General features: G+C 40.7%; 1 protein-coding gene across 1 annotated transcript in view; it reads left to right on the top strand.

Annotated features, from left to right (window-relative positions):
* Positions 1-22,444, top strand: part of LOC126418611 (uncharacterized) — a gene marked incomplete in the record, with an annotated part of 174,015 nt that overhangs the window by 101,715 nt on the left and 49,856 nt on the right. Inside the window, 6 exon segments of the mRNA XM_050085445.1 lie at positions 1,640-1,768; positions 16,538-16,705; positions 16,854-17,019; positions 18,032-18,147; positions 19,135-19,230; positions 19,319-19,529. Coding sequence (XP_049941402.1) covers positions 1,640-1,768; positions 16,538-16,705; positions 16,854-17,019; positions 18,032-18,147; positions 19,135-19,230; positions 19,319-19,529 — 886 coding nt within the window.

Below are 22,444 nucleotides of genomic sequence, written 5' to 3'. Positions count from 1 at the left end.
GAAGAATCTCCCAGAATCCATACTTCGTGCTTGATGTTTAATGATGTGACCCTTAACTGTGTGACCTTGTAAAGGTCATTAAAATACCATGTACTGGCAAGCATCTAAAGATTCATAATTGAAACGAAATGAAAGAATTAATCATAAAAATGCTGTAGCTAAGGGAAGGTTTTCAAATTTCATTTCCATGTACCTCATTTGTTCATACAACAATATATCAGGCTACAGTTGTCAATGAAAGAATTTCAGATATGTGAAAGTAAAAATTTGTTTTTTTGAGCCAAATGTAAGTGTATTGAATAAATCTTAAACATCACGCTGGTACATACAATTTATACATACTCAGGCTAAATCACACATTGTAGAATTAGTAGTAAATTTGTCACACCAAAAACGAGCAGCTATGGCTACTGCCTCAATTGTAGGAAGAAATTCTTCTCCTGCCACTAATTTAATAGGACAGGTTAAGTAATCTGCAGTAATAAGACCCTTGTAAATGTCTGCAAGATCAGCACACATGCAAGGACTTCCTTCGCCAGAACTATTAGGTTACTAGTACCTAACAATATGGTACTACAAAGGAGGGAAATTTCTTTGTTGCTGGTGTCAAATTTGATTTCTGAAGACTACAACCATGTTCTTTCATGGAGAGTATGGAAGCTGTACCAGAAGAAAATGCTTACAAATGCTGAAACCACTGTGTATTGTATTTTTATTGATCCAGGCAATCATAGTATTGTACAGCTGTACATATGATATTGGACAGGTCAAGAGAACATATTTGCAAGTAATTTTTAATAAATTGATTTCACATTATTTTGCAATGAGGAAGTTAGCTATCTTTAACAAAACTATAAATACAAATGTTGTATTGTAAAATACAAACAGCCAATACAAATGTAATAGTAAAGTAGTCCAGTGTATTTCATAGACATGCACAGTATATAACAATCCAGTATATTTCATAGACATGCACAGTATATAATTTTCAGACCTAATTGAACATCTATCATAAAATTGTTTACAATTTTAACCCCTTTTAAAAAAAAATGATCAACTGCATAAAAGCAATGGTCCAAGAGATATTTTTTAACTTATTTGTGAAGGCTCTTGGGTTCTTTATTGCTTTGATTTCATTTGGTAAATTATTATACATTTGTATCCCAATATTTAAAACACTTGTTTGGTAGCAGGTAGTTCTGGACTGAATCATATGTAGGTCAGATTGCTACCTTGTTGCATAGTTATAAATATCTCCATTGAATTTTAGTGTGCAGTCATAATTTAACAGGTATGACTTGACAAATGAGATGATATTATAAATGTAAGCAGAGGGCAGTGTCATAATGCCATTTAAATTATCTAATCATATGACCACTGATATACTAAAGGTGTTCCTATTTTGGTCTCAAGGCCATCCTAGTGTGATGAGCAATTCTGACATATCACACATGTTTATGGTCTTTGTGTGGCCTAGGGGCCAAAACTCATTGAATGTTTTTATGTAATTGAAGCAGAGCTGCTGTTGAATGTAAATTAAAAGCATATTGTCTGAAAGCTCTGTTCTGTGCACATAAAATGTAATTTTAGCTTCTCATTATGTAATATACATGTCATTTTAATAAAATTCTGCTTTCAGATTATGCCTAGAGCTCAAAATGCACATGCTTATGTAAATGCAGGATTTTTATTTAACTTGCATATGAAGGATGTTGGCAAAATAATTTCCAGGCCTAGAATAGTGTTTGGAGGCATTTCAGCTCAGTTGGTAAGCAGTAACTTACTCACAATTTTGTACATAGTCTCTTAAAATGAACTATACATACAGTGAATAATACTCGGGTACTAAGTATTTCTTTAAAACAGTCAAATACAACTGCATGATTTGTGTGTTCTATTGCTGATGGATAATTTCACATCAAAATACATACTGACAAATAGTTAAACAAAATGGGCACTTAGCTATGCTTTGAAGTACAAAGACTTGTTCTGATAACTATGAAAACTTTGCTTTGACATTCAGTATGATAGTTTTGCATGACATTGTAAGACAGAGGCTGCTTTGAAATGGCAAGTTATGGATATGATGCTAAAATTTTCATCACACACAGCAACAAACCTGCAAGTTTGGCATGTCATGTAATCTCATAAATTCTCTGAACTATACCAATATGTGTTTGCAGTGTCAACAGCACGCACTGAGTGGCTGTGGGTGTTGGGTGAAGCAGTGTACTGATCAGTGTCAAGCAGTAGAAGTAGCACAAGACAGGGTTATTTTACAAATCTAGCCATGCACAGTTGTTGCCCTTGCCAATATGTGGCTCCAAATGGCTGCATTTACTAAACGTTAGTATGAAAACAAGTGACAGAACTAAAATTTGTATGGATTGTATTTAAAAGTTTCCCATTACATAAAACTTTTTCTCACCTTGAATTAGGTTGAATTGTCTTCATTCTAAATTTTATATTCAAAAATATAACTGCAGAGATGTATTCACATTTTTGGTATGTCATAGAGACTAAAGTATATGCAATTTCTTTGGTGATGCATAGCAAGTTCAGCCAAAATTGGAAATTCATATTTCATTAATACAATAATGGGTAACATAACATACCAATATAGTAAATGCGATTGTGAGATTTAAAAAAAATTGACACAATGGTACATTATGCACCCACTGCCATACAACCATACGGTAGCTTGTGAAATGTGGCTGTAAGTGAAAAGTCTGACTTAAAGGAGGACAGTGCTATTTAACATATTGCCACAAAGGTTATGTGGTTTCAGTAAAATACTGCAGTACAATTGAAGAAACTAAATTATCCTGATTTATGAATGGTCAAAACTACTTACAATCCTGCCTCGTGAACTACAATCATTTCAGAAATGAAAGCAATTCTGTTAATACTTATAGGAGCCTTACGAGAAATACATACATCAAAACAGTTTTGCATCACCTCGGTTCTGAGAGTTCCAGACCATTTACAGTAAATTGGAATATTGATTGCCATAAACATCATTTCTGCCCTTCTATATTGCTCATGAAAACCACACATTGCACCTTGTATCTACAGTGAGACCTTGACAGGTGGTGGTCCAGATTGCTGTACACACTGATACCTCTAATACTCATAATGCCACACCAAAACAGAAGGGAACCTCCATCTCGCTGTACTCAATGGACAGCGTGGCTATGGCATTCACCTGACTGGTTTGCCTCCAGACATGTCTCCAACAATCGTCTGGTTGAAGGCATACATGACACTCACTGGTGAAGAGAACATGATGCCAATCCTGAATGGTCCATTTGGCATGTCACTGGGCCCATCTGTACTGCCCTGCATGGTGTTGTGGTTGCAAAGATGGACATCACCTGGACGTCCGGAGTAAAGTTGCACATCATGCAGTCTATTGCACACAGTTTGAGTCATAACACAATGTCCTGTGGCTGCATGAAAAGGATTGTTCAACATGGTGGCGTTGCTGTCAGGTAGTGATCACCCACTGCAGTAGTAGCCTTGGGCAGCCTCACTAAGGCATGTCATGTACAGTTCGAGGCTGTCAAGGATGATCACATTCTTTGTTTTGTGAACCTTAGACATTTTGGTACCCACTCTATACAATTTACAATAACCAAAGCCCTCTGTGACAATGTTAGAGGGCTAGGCTTGAAATTAGTCACATTTTTAGAAAGGTCAGAAATTAAGACATCAGTTTTGTGAAAGTTTATCACTTATGTCTGAATGTCTTTCTTGATCACTTTCATCAAGCACATTTGTTCATTCTGTGTTACCAGCCTTGAATTCTCTGCACCATTCCCACACAACAGTCATACAATCCCATCATCATTCAAATGCCACACTGTTGTTGTTGTTGTTGTTGTTGTTGTGGTGGTGGTCTTCAGTCCGGAGACTGGTTTGATGCAGCTCTCCATGCTACTCTATCCTGTGCAAGCTTAATCATCTCCCAGTACCTACTGCAACCTACATCCTTCTGAATCTGCTTAGTGTATTCATCTCTTGGTCTCCCTCTACGATTTTTACCCTCCACGCTGCCCTCCAATACTAAACTGGTGATCCCTTGATGCCTCAGAACATGTCCTACCAACTGATCCCTTCTTCCAGTCAAGTTGTACCACAAACTTCTCTTCTCCCCAATCCTATTCAATACTTCCTCATTAGTTATGTGAGCTACCCATCTAATCTTCAGCATTCTTCTGTAGCACCACATTTTGAAAGCTTCTATTCTCTTCTTGTCCAAACTATTTATCGTCCATGTTTCACTTACATACATGGCTACGCTCCATACAAATACTTTCAGAAATGACTTCCTGACACTTAAATCAATACTGGATGTTAACAAATTTCTCTTCTTCAGAAACGCTTTCCTTGCCATTGCCAGCCTACATTTTATATCCTCTCTACTTTGAACATCATCAGTTATTTTGCTCCCCAAATAGCAAAACTCTTTACTACTTTAAGTGCCTCATTTCCTAATCTAATTCCCTCAGCATCACCCGACTTAATTAGACTACATTCCATTATCCTTGTTTTGCTTTTGTTGATATTCATCTTATATCCTCCTTTCAACACACTGTCCATTCCGTTCAACTGCTCTTCCAAGTCCTTTACTGTCTCTGACAGAATTACAATGTCATCGGCGAACCTCAAAGTTTTTATTTCTTCTCCATGGATTTTAATACCTACTCCGAATTTTTCTTTTGTTTCCTTTACTGCTTGCTCAATATACAGATTGAATAACATCGGGGACAGGCTACAACCCTGTCTCACTCCCTTCCCAACCACTGCTTCCCTTTCATGTCCCTCGAGTCTTAAAACTGCCATCTGGTTTCTGTACAAATTGTAAATAGCCTTTTGCTCTTTGTATTTTACCCCTGCCACCTTCAGAATTTGAAAGAGAGTATTCCAGTCAACATTGTCAAAAGCCCCCCCAGGGGGTCCACAACTCTTTTGTGGACACGTGCGTAGCGAGCACGGGACCCCGAGCTAATGTGGCCCTCCTTCCTTTCCAGGCTGCATACCTTCCCTTCCCTTTCCGCATCCCTCCCCATCCCCCATCTTCGCCCCCCCCCTCACCTCTGGCTCTTTCCTTCCCTTTCTCCCCCTCTGGGAGTATGGTTTGTGCCTACGTCCGGAGACGGACGGTCGAAACTGTTCCAAATTCCTTGCTTTTACACTTGCAAGTCCTTGCCCTTCCTCTGTCCTTCTCTTTTCCTTCCCTCTTCTCCTTGCCCTTTTCTCCACTGCGGCGTTTGAGACCCCCTTTTCTTTCCTTTCCCTTTCCCTTTTTTCCTCCCTGTGCGTGTCTGAAGGCCGACCCACGCACTTCCATGCGTAGCCGGTGACGGGGTAACGCGTAATTCCCCGCCCCAGGTAGACAGGTAGGACACGTACGTACCCCCTGGTAACGGCCAGGCCCAGGGAGGGGTGATTACCCGAGCTGATACCTTCCGAAAGTGCCGATTGGTCCCTCCGTCCGTTTGTCGGGAGGTGTGACCTGAGGTGTGAACAATCACCTAAGGCGGGTGTGCCCTCGGTGAGGGCCCCCACAAGGGAGGAGCGCACCATCGGAGACACCGGTAATCATGGGGGATTCTTCCGCAATGGTTTCCTCACCTTCCACTATGTCTGCTCACAAATGTAAGTTCACTGAGTCTCAGCCACAGATGGTTCTTCCATCGTTGCCACAGTTCCTTGTTGTTTCTCGGTCTGACGAAGGTCACGACTTTTCCACGGTCAACCCTTTCATTATTCAGAAAGGTGTCGACGCAATTGCGGGTTCTGTAAAGTCTTGTTCCAGATTACGGAATGGTACCCTGTTGTTAGAAACACACAGTGCCCTCCAGGCTCAAAAATTGCTGCATACTTCTCTGCTCCATACCTTCCCTGTCCGGGTAGAACCGCACCGTACCTTAAATTCCTCACGTGGAGTCGTTTATACACGCTCCCTCGATGGATTGTCTGATGAAGAAATTCAGCACTACCTGTCTGACCAGGGCATCACCGCTGTTCATCGGGTTATGAAAAGGGTTGACTCGAACATCATTCCAACCCGCACTGTCTTCTTGACATTTGACAAAGTTCAACTCCCATCAAAAATCAAAGCAGGCTATGAGATAATTTCCGTTCGCCCTTATGTCCCAAACCCTACGCCTTGCTATCGATGTCAGCGGTTCAATCACACCAGCCAGTCCTGTTCCAATCCGGCCAAATGTGTTATGTGTGGCAAGGATGCCCATGAGGGTGTTCGTCCACCTCCATCCCCTCACTGCATCAACTGTATGGCTGACCACGCTGCTTCCTCTCGAGATTGCCCCGTTTTTAAGGATGAAAAGCTCATCCAGGAAATAAGAGTGAAGGAAAAGGTGTCGACCTTTGCTGCTCGAAAGTTACTCGCTAGTCGACAGCCCACCGTGCCTCAGAAAGGAAAATACAGCACTGTCCTTGCTTCTCCTAGGCCAACAAAGGAGGCGGCCACGCAGACTTGCGACCTCACATTTAGTACCACGGTCGTCAGATCGGCCAGCGCAAAGATCGCCCGTTCAACCTCACCTTTTTTGCCTGCCCACTCTATGGCTCACCCTTCATCGGGTTCTGCTAAATCTCGAGCCCAAAAGTCAGACGCCAAGTCTTCGAAAAAAGAGCATTCTCGTGAAGAGTTTTTAAGTACTGCAACTTCACAACCATCGGTTCCTCCTTCATCTAAACATCATACCTCCAAGAAGGCTACGAAGAAACACAGTTCCTCTCCTTCTCCGCCAAGGCGTGTCCCATCTACAGCACCACCTGGCGGAAATCGCCCTCGGCCATTTTCTGTGTCGCCGAGGCGCACTGCTGGTGGCCGGTCAACTGGCCGATCGTTGGTGGCAGGAGCTGCTCCTGACCAACCTATGGATCAGGATCTTCAGGATCTTCTGCCTTCGACTGAATGCCATTCCATGCTGTCGGTCGCAAGCTCTGAGCAGTCGTTGAGTTGACAGCAACCTTGGTTACGTTTCTCCATTTTCTGTTCACCCTATGTCCATTATCCACTGGAATATCTGCGGCATTCGCGCCAATCGGGAGGAATTGTCGATCCTCTTGCAATCCTACTCGCCGGTCATCTTCTGTCTTCAGGAAACAAAGCTGCGTCCCCATGACCGCTTTGTTCTCCCTCATTTTCAGTCCGTCCGATATTACCTTCCCTCTGTTGAAGGCACTCCAGCCCATGGAGGACTCATGATTCTGCTCCATGATAATCTCCATTATCACCCAATCCCCTTAAACACTTCCTACCAAGCTGTTGCCGTCCGTCTTTCCCTTTCTGGATACACGTTCTCTCTTTGTACGGTATACATTCCATCGTCTACACCACTGGCACGAGCTGATCTCCTTCATCTTCTTGATCAACTTCCACCCCCCTATTTGCTGGTTGGGGACTTCAATGCCCACCACCCGCTTTGGGGATCTCCACATCTTTGTCCACGTGGCTCACTATTGCTAGACGTCTTCCACCAAGCGGATCTAGTCTGCCTCCACGGCAAATTTATCTCATTTGGACCTTGCGGTCGGTACTGTTCCGCTAGCTCGGCGCTTAGAATGGTTCGCCCTTGATGACACACACTCGAGTGACCACTTTCCATGTGTTCTTCGACTGCAGCCTCAACTGCCATATATGCACTCGCGACGCTGGAAGTTTGCCCAAGCCGATTGGACACTTTTTTCGTCTCTAGCGACATTCGATGACCGTCGCTTTCCCAGCGTCGACGATGAGGTCACACATTTTACCGACGTTATTCTCACAGCTGCGGAACGTTCAATACCACGCACCTCCGAATTGCCCCGGCGCCCCCCAGTTCCTTGGTGGAACGAGGCATGCCGTGACGCAATACGTGAGCGACGACGTGCTCTTCGCATATTCCGTCACCATCCAACCTTGGCCAACTGTATCCGATATAAGCAGCTCCGTGCGCGATGCTGTCGCGTCATCCGCGATAGCAAGAAGGCAAGCTGGAAATTCTTTACTAGCTCATTTAACACCTTCACTCCCTCCTCGGAAGTTTGGAGTCGGATTCGACGGTTCTCAGGCGCGCCTAGTTTTTCATCTACATCTACATCTACATTGATACTCCGCAAGCCACCCAACGGTGTGTGGCGGAGGGCACTTTACGTGCCACTGCCCCGGTCTCTGGGCTCACTGTCGCGCATGATACCTTAGTGGACCCCGTCGCAATTTCTAACTCATTGGGTCAGCACTTTGCTGAGATTTCGAGCTCTTCAAATTACCCACCAGCATTTCTCCCGAAGAAACGTGCAGCGGAAGTGCGACTTCTTGCTTTCTCCTCTCAAAATCGCGAAAGCTACAATACTGTTTTCTCCATGCGCAAACTCCAACATGCACTCTCTTCTTCTCGCTCCTCCGCCCCTGGACCAGATGGTATCCATGTCCAAATGTTGCTGCATTTATCCACCCATAGCCTGCGTTACCTCCTTCGCCTTTATAATCGAATTTGGACCGACAGTACATTTCCCAGGCGATGGCGGGAAGCTATTGTCGTTCCCGTTCCGAAACCTGGAAAGGACAAACATCTCCCCTCTAGCTATCGCTCCATTTCTCTCACGAGTAGTGTCTGTAAGGTTTTGGAGCGTATGGTGAATTACCGTTTAGCTTGGTGGCTGGAATCCCGCAGTCTTCTAACACCAGCCCAATGCAGATTCCGACATCATCGTTCTGCCGTTGACCATCTTGTTGCTCTCTCCACTTATATCATGAACAAGTTTCTCCAGAAACGCCAAACGGTAGCAATATTTTTTGATCTGGAGAGAGCGTACGATACCTGTTGGAGGACAGGCATCCTCCGCACACTGTTCTCTTGGGGCTTTAGAGGCCGGCTGCCCCTTTTTCTTCGCGAATTTATGGCAGAGCGCACATTTAGGGTGCGGGTGAACACTACTCTCTCCCGTACTTTCTCCCAAGAAAACGGGGTACCCCAGGGCTCCGTGCTGAGTGTTGTACTGTTTGCCATCGCCATTAATCCAATTATGGATTGTCTCCTTCCTGATGTCTCAGGCTCCCTCTTTGTGGACGATTTTGTGATCTACTACAGCTCTCAACGGACTAGCCTTCTTGAAAGACTTCTTCAAGGATGTCTCGATCGCCTCAACTCATGGAGCATCGAAACCGGCTTCCGTTTCTCACCCAGTAAGACCGTTTGTGTTAATTTTTGGCGACGTAAGGAGTTTCTTCCGCCCTCCTTACATCTAGGTCCTGTCAACCTTCCGTTTTCCAACGTCGCTAAATTCTTGGGTCTTATGTTTGACAGAAAACTGTGCTGGTCCTCCCACGTTTCCTATCTTTCAGCTCGCTGTCTGCGTTCCCTTAACACCCTCCGTGTCCTGAATGGTACCTCTTGGGGAGCGGACCGAGTGGTCCTTCTCCGCCTCTATCGCGCCTTAGTGCGCTCGAAATTGGATTATGGAAGCATAGACTACTCCTCTGCTCGGCCGTCTATTCTTCGGCGTCTCGACTCTATCCACCACCATGTATTACGTTTAGTGTCTAGAGCTTTTTACACCAGCCCTGTGGAAAGCCTTTATGCTGAGACTGCTGAACCTCCGCTGTCCAATCGACGGGCAGTCCTTCTGAGTCATTATGCTAGCCATCTGTCTTCCATGCCTGCTAATCCAGCCCATGACCTTTTTTTCGACGCCTCCTTTGATGTCGGGTATGCAGGCCGCTCCTCCTCCCTACTACCCCCGGGAGTCTGCTTCTGTCAACTGCTCCATTCTCTTTCCTTCCGCTTTCCTTCCGCTTTCCTAAAACCTTCTTTACAACTTGGGGTACAGCACCGCCTTGGCTCCGTCCCCGGATCGACTTGCTCAAAGACCTATGTCAATTTCCCAAGGATGGTACCCCTACACTTGTTTACCATCAGGCATTTGCTGCTCTATGTGCACAAATGACGGAAGCCACATTTATTTACACCGATGGCTCGAAAACATCGTTAGGTGTAGGGAGTGCCTATATTGTTGGCGACACCCTCAATCACTTTCGGCTTCCCGACCAGTGTTCGGTTTATACTGCGGAGCTTTACGCTATTCTCCAGGCTGTCCACTACATCCGCCGCCATCAGTGGATACAGTACGTAATCTGCTCAGATTCTCTCAGCTTTCTCCTAAGTCTCCAAGCTCTTTACCCTGTGCACCCTCTGGTCCACCGGATTCAGGACTGTCTGCGCTTGCTCCACCTGGGGGGCGTCTCAGTGGCGTTCCTCTGGCTCCTGGGACACGCTGGTATCTGTGGAAATGAGGCGGCCGATATAGCGGCCAAGGCTGCGGTCTCTCTTCCTCGGCCAGCTCTTCAGTCTCTTCCGTTTACCGATCTACGGAGCGGTTTATGTCGCCAAGTTGCTCATTTATGGCATGCGCATTGGTCAACACTTCCCCACAATAAATTGCGGGAAGTGAAAGCCCTTCCTTGCGCTTGGACCTCTTCCTCCCGAACGCGTCGTCGGGAGGAGGTAATTTTAGCTAGACTCCGGATAGGGCACTGTCTTTTTAGTCATCGACATCTTTTAAGCGGTGATCCTCCCCCACTCTGTCCCCACTGCTCTCAGCTGTGGACGGTCAGACACCTTTTAATTGAATGCCCCTATTTTAATCCGTTACGCTCCCGTCTACAGCTATCGCCTGATCTATCGTCGATTTTAGCAGATGACACGCGCTCAGCTGACCGCGTTCTACAGTTTATTAGTGACGGTGAAATGACGTCAGTCATTTGAAGCTTTTTTTGGGGGACAACCAACCCCTTTCTATAGTGGATTTTTAAGCATTCCTTCTGCCTTTAGTTTCTCAAATTTTATGACTTTGTTCCCATTGCTGCTGATTTTAAATTTCGTTTTTTTCCTGTTTTCTACGTCGCGGGTTGGGCGCTAATGACCATAGAAGTTTTGCGCCCTAAAACCACAAACACACAAAAAAAAAAAAAAAAAAAAAAAAAAATTGTCAAAAGCTTTCTCTAAGTCTACAAATGCTAGAAACGTAGGTTTGCCTTTCCTTCATCTTTCTTCTAAGATAAGTCATAAGGTCAGTATCGCCTCACGTGTTCCAGTATTTCTACGGAATACAAACTGATCTTCCCGAGGTTGGCTTCTACTAGTTTTTCCATTCATCTGTAAAGAATTTGTGTTAGTATTTTGCAGCTGTGGCTTATTAAACTGATCGTTCGGTAATTTTCACATCTGTCAACACCTGCTTTCTTTGGGATTGGAATAATTATATTCTTCTTGAAGTCTGAGGGTATTTTGCCTGTTTCATACATCTTGCTCACCAAATGGTAGAGTTTTGTCAGGACTGGCTCTCCCAAGGCCATCAGTAGTTATAATGGATGTTGTCTACTCCCAGGGCCTTGTTTTGACTCAGGTCTTTCAGTGCTGTCATACTCTTCGCACAGTATTGTATCTCCCATTTCATCTTCATCTACATCCTCTTCCATTTCCATAATATTGTCCTCAAGTACATCACCCTTGTATAGACCCTCTATATACTCCTTCCACCTTTGTGCTTTCCCTTCTTTGCTTAGAACTGGGTTTCCATCTGAGCTCTTGATGTTCATATGTGAGGTTCTCTTATCTCCAAAGGTCTCTTTAATTTCCTTGCAGGCAGTTTCTATCTTACCCCTAGTGAGATAAGCCTCTACATCCTTACATTTGTCCTCTAGCCATCCCTGCGTAGCCGTTTTGCACTTACTGTCGATCTCATTTTTGAGACGTTTGTATTCTTGTTTGCCTGCTTCATTTACTGCATTTTTATATTTTCTCCTTTCGTCAATTAAAATCAATATTTCTTCTGTCACCCAAGGATTTCTACTAGCCCTCGTCTTTTTACCTACTTGATCCTCTGCTGCCTTCACTACTTCATCCCTCAAAGCTACCCATTCTTCTTCTACTGTATTTCTTTCCCTCATTCCAGTCAATTGTTCCCTTTTGCTCTCCCTGAAGCTCTGTACAACCTCTGGTTCTTTCAGTTTATCCAGGTCCCATCTCCTTAAATTCCCACTTTTTTGCACTTTCTTCAGATTTAATCTGCAGTTCATAATCAATAGATTGTGGTAAGAGTCCACATCTGCCCCTGGAAATGTCTTAAGATTTAAAACCTGGTTCCTAAATCTGTCTTACCATTATATAATCTGATACCTTCTAGTATCTCCAGGGTTCTTCCATGTATACAACCTTCTTTCATGATTCTTAAACCAAGTGTTAGCTATGATTAAGATGTGTTCTGTGCAAAATTCTAACAGGCTGCTTCCTCTTTCATTTCTTAGCCCCAATCCATATTCACATACTACGTTTCCTTCTCTCCCTTTTCCTACACTCGAATTCCAGTCACCCATGACTATTAAATTTTCGTCACCCTTCACTATCTGAATAATTTCTTTTATTTCATCATTCATTTCTTCACCACACTACAATGAATTTTTTCTGCGCTGTTCCTTCAGCTTTCAGGTATTGAATGACATAACATAGCTCATAATTTGTTGGAGAAGAAATAACTGTCCATTTACATTGCCTGCTGCTTACACAGCAATGAATAATATGGCTGACACACAATGTTACCATCAGTCACCTTTTTCAATCAAGAGTCCCATGAAACTATAATCATTTGTCTAATACTAATGACCAACCAGAGATCAGTTTATCAATAGCTCTAAGATTTTTCATTGTGAACAGGTCACACCTTCATTTAGAGCCAAGACTTTCAGCCTACTCTAAGTTTTGGAGACCCTTCCATTGAGGACAAAGGGATATCATGATTTCTGGAGGTGGTTTATTCCAGTGTGTCTCCTGAGGCATGCTGCATCAGAAGTGTCTCTTGATGCACGGTTCCCATTAGTAATGGTTATATTCCCTGTTGTATGTTATTAAATTACATTCATGAATAGAATAGACACACACTGTTATCACACCCACAACAGTTAAACTCACAAACCAGTAATTGATCAAATACTATGATGGTGTGAGATGAAAAGCAGCATGTTAAAATCTAATCCTTTTAATGAAATTTTATTATTCAACAAAAAGAACTGTAAACCTGACAGAACTGGGAAGTAACTTAGTTATATGACAAAGTATAGCTATATTTCTTAAAAGTAGTGTACAGATATTTCATGGTGCAAGTGGAGAAAGTGACACCACTAAATGATTTCCTGAACAGGTGTGTTGTATTGCTACTAACGTTAAATATAAACAAGAAAAGCTGATAATGTGCAAAATATTCATGTTGCGTAAGTCAATGGTGTGAATTATAGCACAAGAACGCACATCTGAGCAGTGGAATGAAGATGCCTGATCCAAAGAAAAATTTACAAAAGGCACAGAATATTTGTTGGCAGCAATTAACATGGTATTATGAACACTACTGCAAAACTGATTCATGAAAACATCTCTTCTTTTGTCACAAATTTTACCTGTGGATTTCTTTTTAAAAAAATCTGCTTTCAGTATTAGTCTGATGAAAACTTTATTATACACCTGTTCACATCTACAACCTGTATCTCAAATCAAGAAAAAGATCAAGAATAACTGTAACTGCTATTCAGATGTAACATATAACAATAAAATCTAAGTGTCAGACAAAATTACTATCATATTTATGGGTCCAGAATGGGATTTTCACTCTGCAGCAGTGTGTCCCCCAGGCTGTGGCTAAGCCATGTCTCCGCAATATTCTTTCTTTCAGGAGTGCCAGTTCTGCAAGGTTCGCAGGAGAGCTTCTGTAAAGTTTGGAAGGTAGGAGATGAGGTACTGGCAGAAGTAAAGCTGTGAGTACCGGGCGTGAGTCGTGCTTCGGTAGCTCAGTTGGTAGAGCACTTGCCCGCGAAAGGCAAAGGTCCCGAGTTAGTCTCGGTCGGGCACACAGTTTTAATCTGCCAGGAAGTTTCATATTTATGGGTGTTCAGTTGGTCGGTGTAGTAAAACTGATTCACCCCTTCAATAGGTTTGCTTGTGGCAGTTAACCGCAAGATTGTTTCCTAATTGTATCACAGCATTACAGTTGTGACCACATCTAGATACATATTCGTTATTCTCAACAGATGTCACCACTTACTATATTTGTGCAATTCATGCTTTCAGCAGTTTGGTTGCTATTGTTTGAAATATGAGTGTTACATTTGTGGTGTGTTTGCACTACGTGCCTTGTGATTTAAGTATTTTCTACATTTTTGTTTTTCTTGTGCCTCAAGGCATTCTTTATATTAGATACAATCAATATTTGAATTGAATCAAAGTTCCCATATGCAATGTTTATTACTTTTTACAATCTTGGATATTGATTTGCTGCAATATATTACTTTTATAAAAACATGCTTCATTAGGTCTCATTAAAGGTGTCGAAATGTAGAAAAAGAGGGCATTTGACAGGGACCATCTAATTGTGTGTGTTGAAGACTATGAGAAAGTATTGAGAGAATTGTCAGAAAAATTACAAGAATCATCAGATTCATGTTAATCAGAGTCTGAAGAGGAAGTTATTGAAGAAGAAAACCACAGCACTGACTCTGAACAATTAAGAGGAAACAGATGATCCCCCCCCCCCCCCTGGTTGAAGAGGGGAGATAACAAACAGATGATTACCAATTTTACGTAGAAAAAGATAAACTATTTGGATAAGTGAACTGCTTCCTCCTCCTTCTAAAACCAAGGCAAAGAACATTCTAAAAGTTTTGCCAGGTCCAAAATCAAGTGCTGAAATTACAGAAAAATAAACTGATGCATTCTACATATTTATTACTGATTGGATGATTGACAACTTTGTTGAAAATACAAACTGTTACATCCAGAATAGTAAAAGAGCTGAAGTCCAATATTAAAGAGAATGGGAGTGCAAAGACCCCACTAAACAAGATATAACGGCTCTTCTATGTGCATTGTATCTAACAGGTATAAAGAAAGGATTACATACAAATTACTGTGAACTGTGGGATGCAGATTGTACAGGAATGATTATTTTATGAGTTCACTTCAGCTACAAGTGCTTTCACTTTCTGCTTTGAACTCTTAGGTTCGACAACCTGGGTACCTGGAATGAAAGAAAATAGTGACAAACTAGCACATATTCGGGACTTCCATCAAGTTTGTCAACAGCTGCCTTGCTCTCTACAATGTCAACAAGTTTGTCGCTATTCACAAGATGTTGTATCCTTTCAGAGGACACTGCAGATTCGTACGGTATATCTGTAATAATCCTGCAAAATATGGGATCAAGATTTATGCCTTGTGTGATGCCAAAACATTTTGCACCCTGAACTTTGAAATTTACTGTGGCAAGCAGATGCCAGGACCCTACCTGAAGTCTAACAAGCCTAATGACATTGTGCAAAGATTTGTGACTCCAGTTGGGAAAACAAACAGAAATCTTAAGACTGACAATTACTTCAGTAGCTACCATCTGGTTGAAAATCTCATTGGCAAAAGTTCTACTTTCTTGGGAACCATGAAAAAAATAAGGAAATATATCAAGAATTCCAAGCAAATAAAACCTGAGAAGTCAAGTTATGACTTTTTGGTTTTCAAGATGATTTTTGTATGGTCTAGACTGTTACTAAAAAACAAAGGTGTGAATTTTTTGTCAACAATGCACAGCACAAATGAAATAGATAGACTAAGAAATCGAGTCAATTTGAAATACAATGCTACCAAAGGAGAAGTAGACACTGTGAAGCACATGAGCTCATCCTACAGCACTTCCAAAATAACACGACGATGGCCACTTCTACTTCTCTACAGACATCTAGGTATTGCTGGCATAAATGTGCACATTATTTTCAAATTAAACAATCCTGATAATGAAGAAAGATGAAATTTTTTGAAACGTCTTGCTCTGGTCCTAATAGAAGAACATTTAAATCAACTAGCATTACTTGACACTTCTCAACGATATTCATGCCTTCTTGACCAAGTATAGGCATGAAGAAAAGACCAAGGAGTTAACAAAACCTGGAATTCGTTACGTATGTGGCAGGCATAAAAACAGAACCAAAACAGTATGTATGAAATGCAAGAAACAGTGTCAATGTGAAAGTGAGCTGCAGATGGAAGTTAACTAATTTACTCACAATCACAAACAGGAGTCAGAGTTTATGAATGCTCCATTTCATGTGTTCCCTTATTACTTTTTTTTTTTCACATGAATCAGTGCAACTGTGACATAATGAAAGCAATAAAGAATATCATCTTGTTATAAATGAAAATGACAATAACAGACAATTGTGAAGGCAACAAATAAATAAGATTATTCTCATAGAACCATATAATGTTATGTTTTCTCTAATAAAATGTAGAATAGGAAATAATGAGCTAATCATACCAAAATTCGAAAAAAACTAGATTAAAAGTTGTAAAATACCATCTTACTGCACACATATTTTTAAAAGACAAAATAGGCAGCTGATAAGTGATATTTTGGATAATGTGCACTTTTCCTTTCGTATTATGCATGAGTATGTGATCAGAGGAGTAACAATTCACATTGCAAATAGGTACATGCTGCAGAAACAGAGATATTCTTGGAGGGTAAAAATATTTTTGAATTGGACATCCTACAAGAAACACTGAAAATTTTAGATTCTGAGCTTACACCTTCAGAGACACCACTGGAGGCTTCACCAGAATACCGTAAGAATTTGGCTGAAGCTTTGTTATACAAGGTATGTCACTGGAATATTTAATACGGTTACACTAAAAGCAGACTCATGGTTAAAATGGAAAATTCTTGTCTGTTCCTTAAATTTACTAAGATTTTTATTGGGTTCAAATTACTACTATATTTTATGACAATATTAAAAACCATTGCAGTGTGTGCTGAGTATATCTCCGGAAACAGTAAGACCTGTACTCAGAAGTGGAGGTGAACTGCTGAAGAGGCCATTGTCATCTGGGAAACAAGACTATGACATACATAAGGAATTGTGGCCCCTTGGAAAGCCAGTGCCAAAAATTGAAGCTCTTGTGCAATGTTCTGGTAAATATTAAATCTATTTATTGGTTCAGTTTAATTATATGCATCAGTTTAATTATGTGCATCAGTTTCATTACACACATGTCTAACACAAATAGTGTTTATAGTGTTGCTAACTTTAATGAGATGTGATTAGTGCTGCTCTCACATGATATAGTACTGGAGCTGGATTAAAGGCACCCATCTTAATGTGTCATCTTGCACTGTTAAACAGCAGAGCTGTGAAAGTGCTGTAATTTATACAGTATATCTGTCAAACAACAATGACATTTCCCAAAGTTGGGGAAAATAAAAATAGTCATGAAATTTCACAGAACACAGAAATAAGGACCATCAAAGTTTGCACAAAAAAAGTCAGGCAGTACAGAGCTCTGTAATACATACCATTAAAGAGACAGCAACAGCAGAGATAATCAATGTTTTTTGAACTTATTAATTCCCTGTAAAGGGAAATCCATAAATTTTGGGACTATGCAGAACATGCATTATATTCAATTCTGTGTAACAGTCATACCAACAATTAATGTAGCACTTGAACAGGAGTTAGTAAGTAGAGTAGAATGCTCAATTTTAATCAGCAAGTACACTCACATTTGAAGTGAGAGAAGCTTCTTACTGAGCTTCTCAGACAACAAAGTTCAGTTAATTTTGTTCTTTATGCAATTGTAGGGACTGGAAACAAAAAATCAACCTCATGAAATATTTTCATATTCCCACTTATTCCACAGAAAATTGTTCCACAAGATGTTACTAACCAATTTGAAAGAATGTACATGTTGCCTGAAAGTAAGCAGTAAGAAACTTCACTAGTTCTACATTTCTGTAAAAGAATCAATCAGATGGTCTATATAATATGTAATAAACAGCAGCAAGAAAGATATCACAGTTTACTAAGGTCATTTCTCTCCTTCCCTTCTTCCTATTACTTACTTAGGTGCATTTGAGCCATGCTCTTAAATTACATTTTCTAATGTTATTATGAACATTTCCTACATTTAAAAACCATTTATTTCAGGTGAAGCAAAGTATGTGAATGATGTACTCACTATTCCTGGTGAATTATATTGTGCATTTGCTGTAACTGAAATTGCAAATGGTCATATCAGAAGTATAGATGCCACAGATGCTTTGGTAAGTCCTTACTTATTGTTGTTTGTTACATAGCAGTGGTAATCATTAAACAAGTAAAGACTTAAAGCATTCAGAATGATACTGATGATAAAGTTTAATGACTTTGGTTTCCAAAGACTGCTTCAGTACTAATAACAAACAAAAAAAATGCTGCACGGTTTGAGGCATCATATCACGGATTGTGCAGCTCCTCCTGCAGGAGGTGAGTGTCCTCCCTCAGGTGTGTGGAATATCTGAAACTAAGCACCAATTTTCAAACCTATGAAAATTAATATAAAATAGCTATGTAGCACATGGAAAGGGCAAGCCAAGGAGAAGTTAAAGAAAAGAGCTTCTATAGAAAATACTGATACAGAGGAATTAAGGAAAGCATGCTTGGTTGCATTTAAGCTGTGCATTACATTAGCATATTAACTGTTTCTAAGCAAAGTGTAGAGCAGCAGTTTTAAGTTCCCTGTCCAGCTGATGCTTAGTTTCCTGAAAGAAGAAAACGTGCCTCCAAAACAACTCTTAACATTTTCTTTCATACACCTATGGTTTGTAATGAGAAAACTGGTTGGTGTATTTCAGCTTACATTGTTATTTCTTCAAGATAAGAACTGAAGTCACAGGCAGTAATTTTTAAAAAATCTGCTCATTCTTAACTATTCTTGTCTAAATCTGAAAATCACACTTTTAAACTCCATTTCTATGAGCTGGTGAGCACAAACAAAACATATATTGTAGTTTCCACTTTCTCATTTTGCATGCAGGAGAGAGAACTTCACAATGTTACACATTCAATTTGCACTAAGTTTGAAATAGCTGTTAGTGATGCACAGGTATGATGCAGAAAAGGCACACGATCATGTCTTGTCCAGAGTTACATTCAGGGCACAAGCCATAGTGCTTTTAATGTCTTGTACTTGAGTAATTTTCTTGCTTTGATTTGAACTGATTTAATTATGCTGTACAGTGGGTATTGCTTTCCGCTTGAATTTTTTTCAGGCTGTTCCAGGTGTAGTTGCTTTTTATGATGCAAAAGACATACCAGGAAAGAACAACTTTTTTCCTAGAATGATTTTTAGTTGTGAAGATGAAGAGGTAAAGCACTGATTAATATGAATTATAATGTAATGCTGAATTGTTTTCTATGGAGAAAGGTAAAATAATATAGTGATTACTGTTGCAGCTATTCTGTTCTGGGAATGTTAAGTACAATGGACAACCAGTGGGGATTGTTGTAGCACAATCTCATGATACTGCAGTCAAGGCTGCTAAGTTGGTGAAGATAGACTATGATGTTGTAAATAAGCCTGTAATTCACTTGAGAGAGGTAATAAAGTCTGGTGATAAAAGTAGAATGTATGTAGCAGGAGAAATGAAGCCAACAGAAACTGGACGTAAGTATATGGCCATTGGTGCAAAAATGTGATAGTTTTTAAAGTATAATAGTTGTTTAATATAATACAGCTAATGACTCCCACACACACTTGAACTTGCAAACAATGTTTACGATGAAATTTATTTTATAATTTGGGGAACAAGTTTGCACTCTCACTTACCTTTTCAGGCTTTATGTTTAATGTGAATAATAGGATGATAATTTAAAGGCCACAATTAGTGCCGCCTCCTGATAATGACAATGGCTTGGAACACTTAGTTTTTCATTGACAAAACTGTGCAGAAAAAGATTGATTACCTTACTCACCATAGAAATGATGAAACTGCTTCAACCTCTGCTACATGAGCGATTTTTTTACCTCCACTACACGCGTGTGGACTGAGTCTGCATTGCGTTTTATACCATTTTCATGAACAATTCTGACATTACAGTTGGCAAACATATTAGTCTGGATAACATAAATGAAACAGTGGATTCATAAACACAATGTATTTCAGCATCAGTAGTGTACATAAAATATTTTAACTCATAATTTACCCATAAACAAAAAAGAACAATTATTGTACTCGCTGAAATTTACATTCATTCTGTTTTTTCACTGTTTTTCCAAATGAATATTAACCAACACTTATCTTAAGTAAATTAGTTCAGAAACTTATTCAGAAAACTATAGTTTACAGCCTCACTGTCAATTCAAGTAAATAACTCGTGCTGGTTGCCATTTTCACTGCACTCACTGCACAGATATGCACTGACATGTTCCAGGCATACAAATTTATTGCACACATTGCAGGAAAATCTCATCGGTCTGTTTTTTTCCTATAACAGGAGTTGCATCTTCCTCAAGCTGTTGTTTGTGGAGGTCTAGGAAGAGGTACTTAGATGATTGACCTTCATTGTCATATAATCATGCAACAGTTCTTTGGCAAGAACTTTTAGATAGTCTTTTCTGGGAATTGTTGAATCCGAATTGCTCTTGTAAATTACACAGCTCTACAAAATATTTTTTTTTTTTTTTTGTTGCCAGGGAAGTTTGAACGAAAATGGGATATTGTTATGATACTCATTCCGAGTATATTTGTACTTTTTTCCAAATTGGCTCTGGTTTTTGAGATATAGGTTATTCGTAGAAATGAGTTTCATGTGGATAATATCGACTGCAGGGTCCATATATGGTGTAATGTATTTGCTACCTGTTTTTTAATTAGTGATATTGTACTATCTTTATTAAACAATTGTGCTCAGGGAGTGCATCTGTGTGGTTGAGGATTACATCATGCAAACATCACACTGTCAGCATGTGTTCAGTCCCGTTGTGCGGTGCGTGTGTTGAAGATATTGAGGGTTTTGCAGATTTGAATTCGGCGGTACTCGACATTCATTTGTTGGCCGAGGTAATCCCCGCAACAGCCGACAGGTAGCGTTCAGTGTAAACAAGAAAAATGGCGATGGTCGAAAGTCACACACATGTGCAGTGCAGCTTCAAGGAGATCAAGACAAGGCGTGGGCACCCCATAAAGTTTGTAAATGCTGTGTGGAGTGCTTACGGCAGTGGACAAAACGAAAAAGGAAAAGCTTAAACTTCGGAGTGCCTATGGTATGGCGAGTGCAGAAGAACCATACAGATGATTGCTATTTTTGCATTGTTAATATGAAAGGTTTTAATAGGTTCAAAAAACGAAAGTGGGAATATCCCGATTTGGAGTCAGCAAGAAGACCGGTGGTGCACAGCAACGATGTTCCTGTACCAACCTTCACAACATTACCCACGCTAACATCATCAGATGACGATGTGCACGGCGAGGAATGTACAAGTAGTGGTTCGGAATACGAAGGACGTGAGACACAACCCCAGCAGTTCGACCAGGAGCAGCTCAGTGACTTGATACGAGAACTCAATCTTTCAAAGCAAGCATCAGAACTCTTAGCATCTAGGCTTAAGGAAAAGAACTGTCTTCATCCAAGTGTTAAAATAACAGCTTACCGGACGAGAGAAGAAAACCTTCTTCCATACTTCAACCAAGAAGAGGTTGTAGTGTATTGCAGCAATATACCTGGACTTTTACTTGAATTGGGGCTGCCGGAATATAGACCAGAGGACTGGCGTCTCTTCATAGACAGTTCCACTAGAAGTTTAAAATGTGTCCTCCTACACAATGGCAATCGTTACACATCTATTCCAATTGCCCACTCAACAAAACTTTGTGAAGCATATGCTAACATCAAGATGGTTCTGCAGAAAATTCAGCATATGCAGCACCAGTGGTTGATTTGTGTTGATTTGAAAATGGTGAACTTCTTGCTTGGACAACAAAGTGGATACACAAAGCACCCATGTTTTATCTGCATGTGAGATAGTAGGGCAAAGCACGAACATTGGAAGCAGAAAACATGGCCTCCAAGGGAACATATGGCTGTTGGTGAAGCAAACATCATTAATGAACCTCTGGTTAGTAGGGACAAGATTGTTCTTCCACCATTACATATTAAGTTAGGACTAATGAAGCAATTCACCAAAGCTTTAGACAGAAATGGTAATTGCTTCACATACATCTGCAATACGTTCCCTGGACTCAGTAGTGAAAAACTTAAGGCAGGAATATTTGATGGTCCTCAAATTCGCAGGCTCATCAACGATACCAATTTTACAAGTGTCATGACTGTCACTGAAGCATCGGCCTGGAACAGTTTTGTCGCTGTTGTAAAATGTTTTTTGGGCAATCATAAAGCTCCCAATTATGAGGAACTGGTCAAAAACATGCTCACTAACTTTCAAAACTTAGGAGCTAACATGAGCATAAAATTGCACTTCCTTCACAGCCACTTGGATCGATTTCCTCTTAATCTAGGTGATTTCAGTGAGGAACAAGGAGAGCGGTTCCATCAAGATATGAAAGGAATAGAGGAAAGATA

This window comes from Schistocerca serialis, chromosome 9, assembly GCF_023864345.2.
Source record: "Schistocerca serialis cubense isolate TAMUIC-IGC-003099 chromosome 9, iqSchSeri2.2, whole genome shotgun sequence".
NCBI lineage: Eukaryota > Metazoa > Arthropoda > Insecta > Orthoptera > Acrididae > Schistocerca > Schistocerca serialis.
This window is presented reverse-complemented; position numbering and strand designations above follow the sequence as displayed.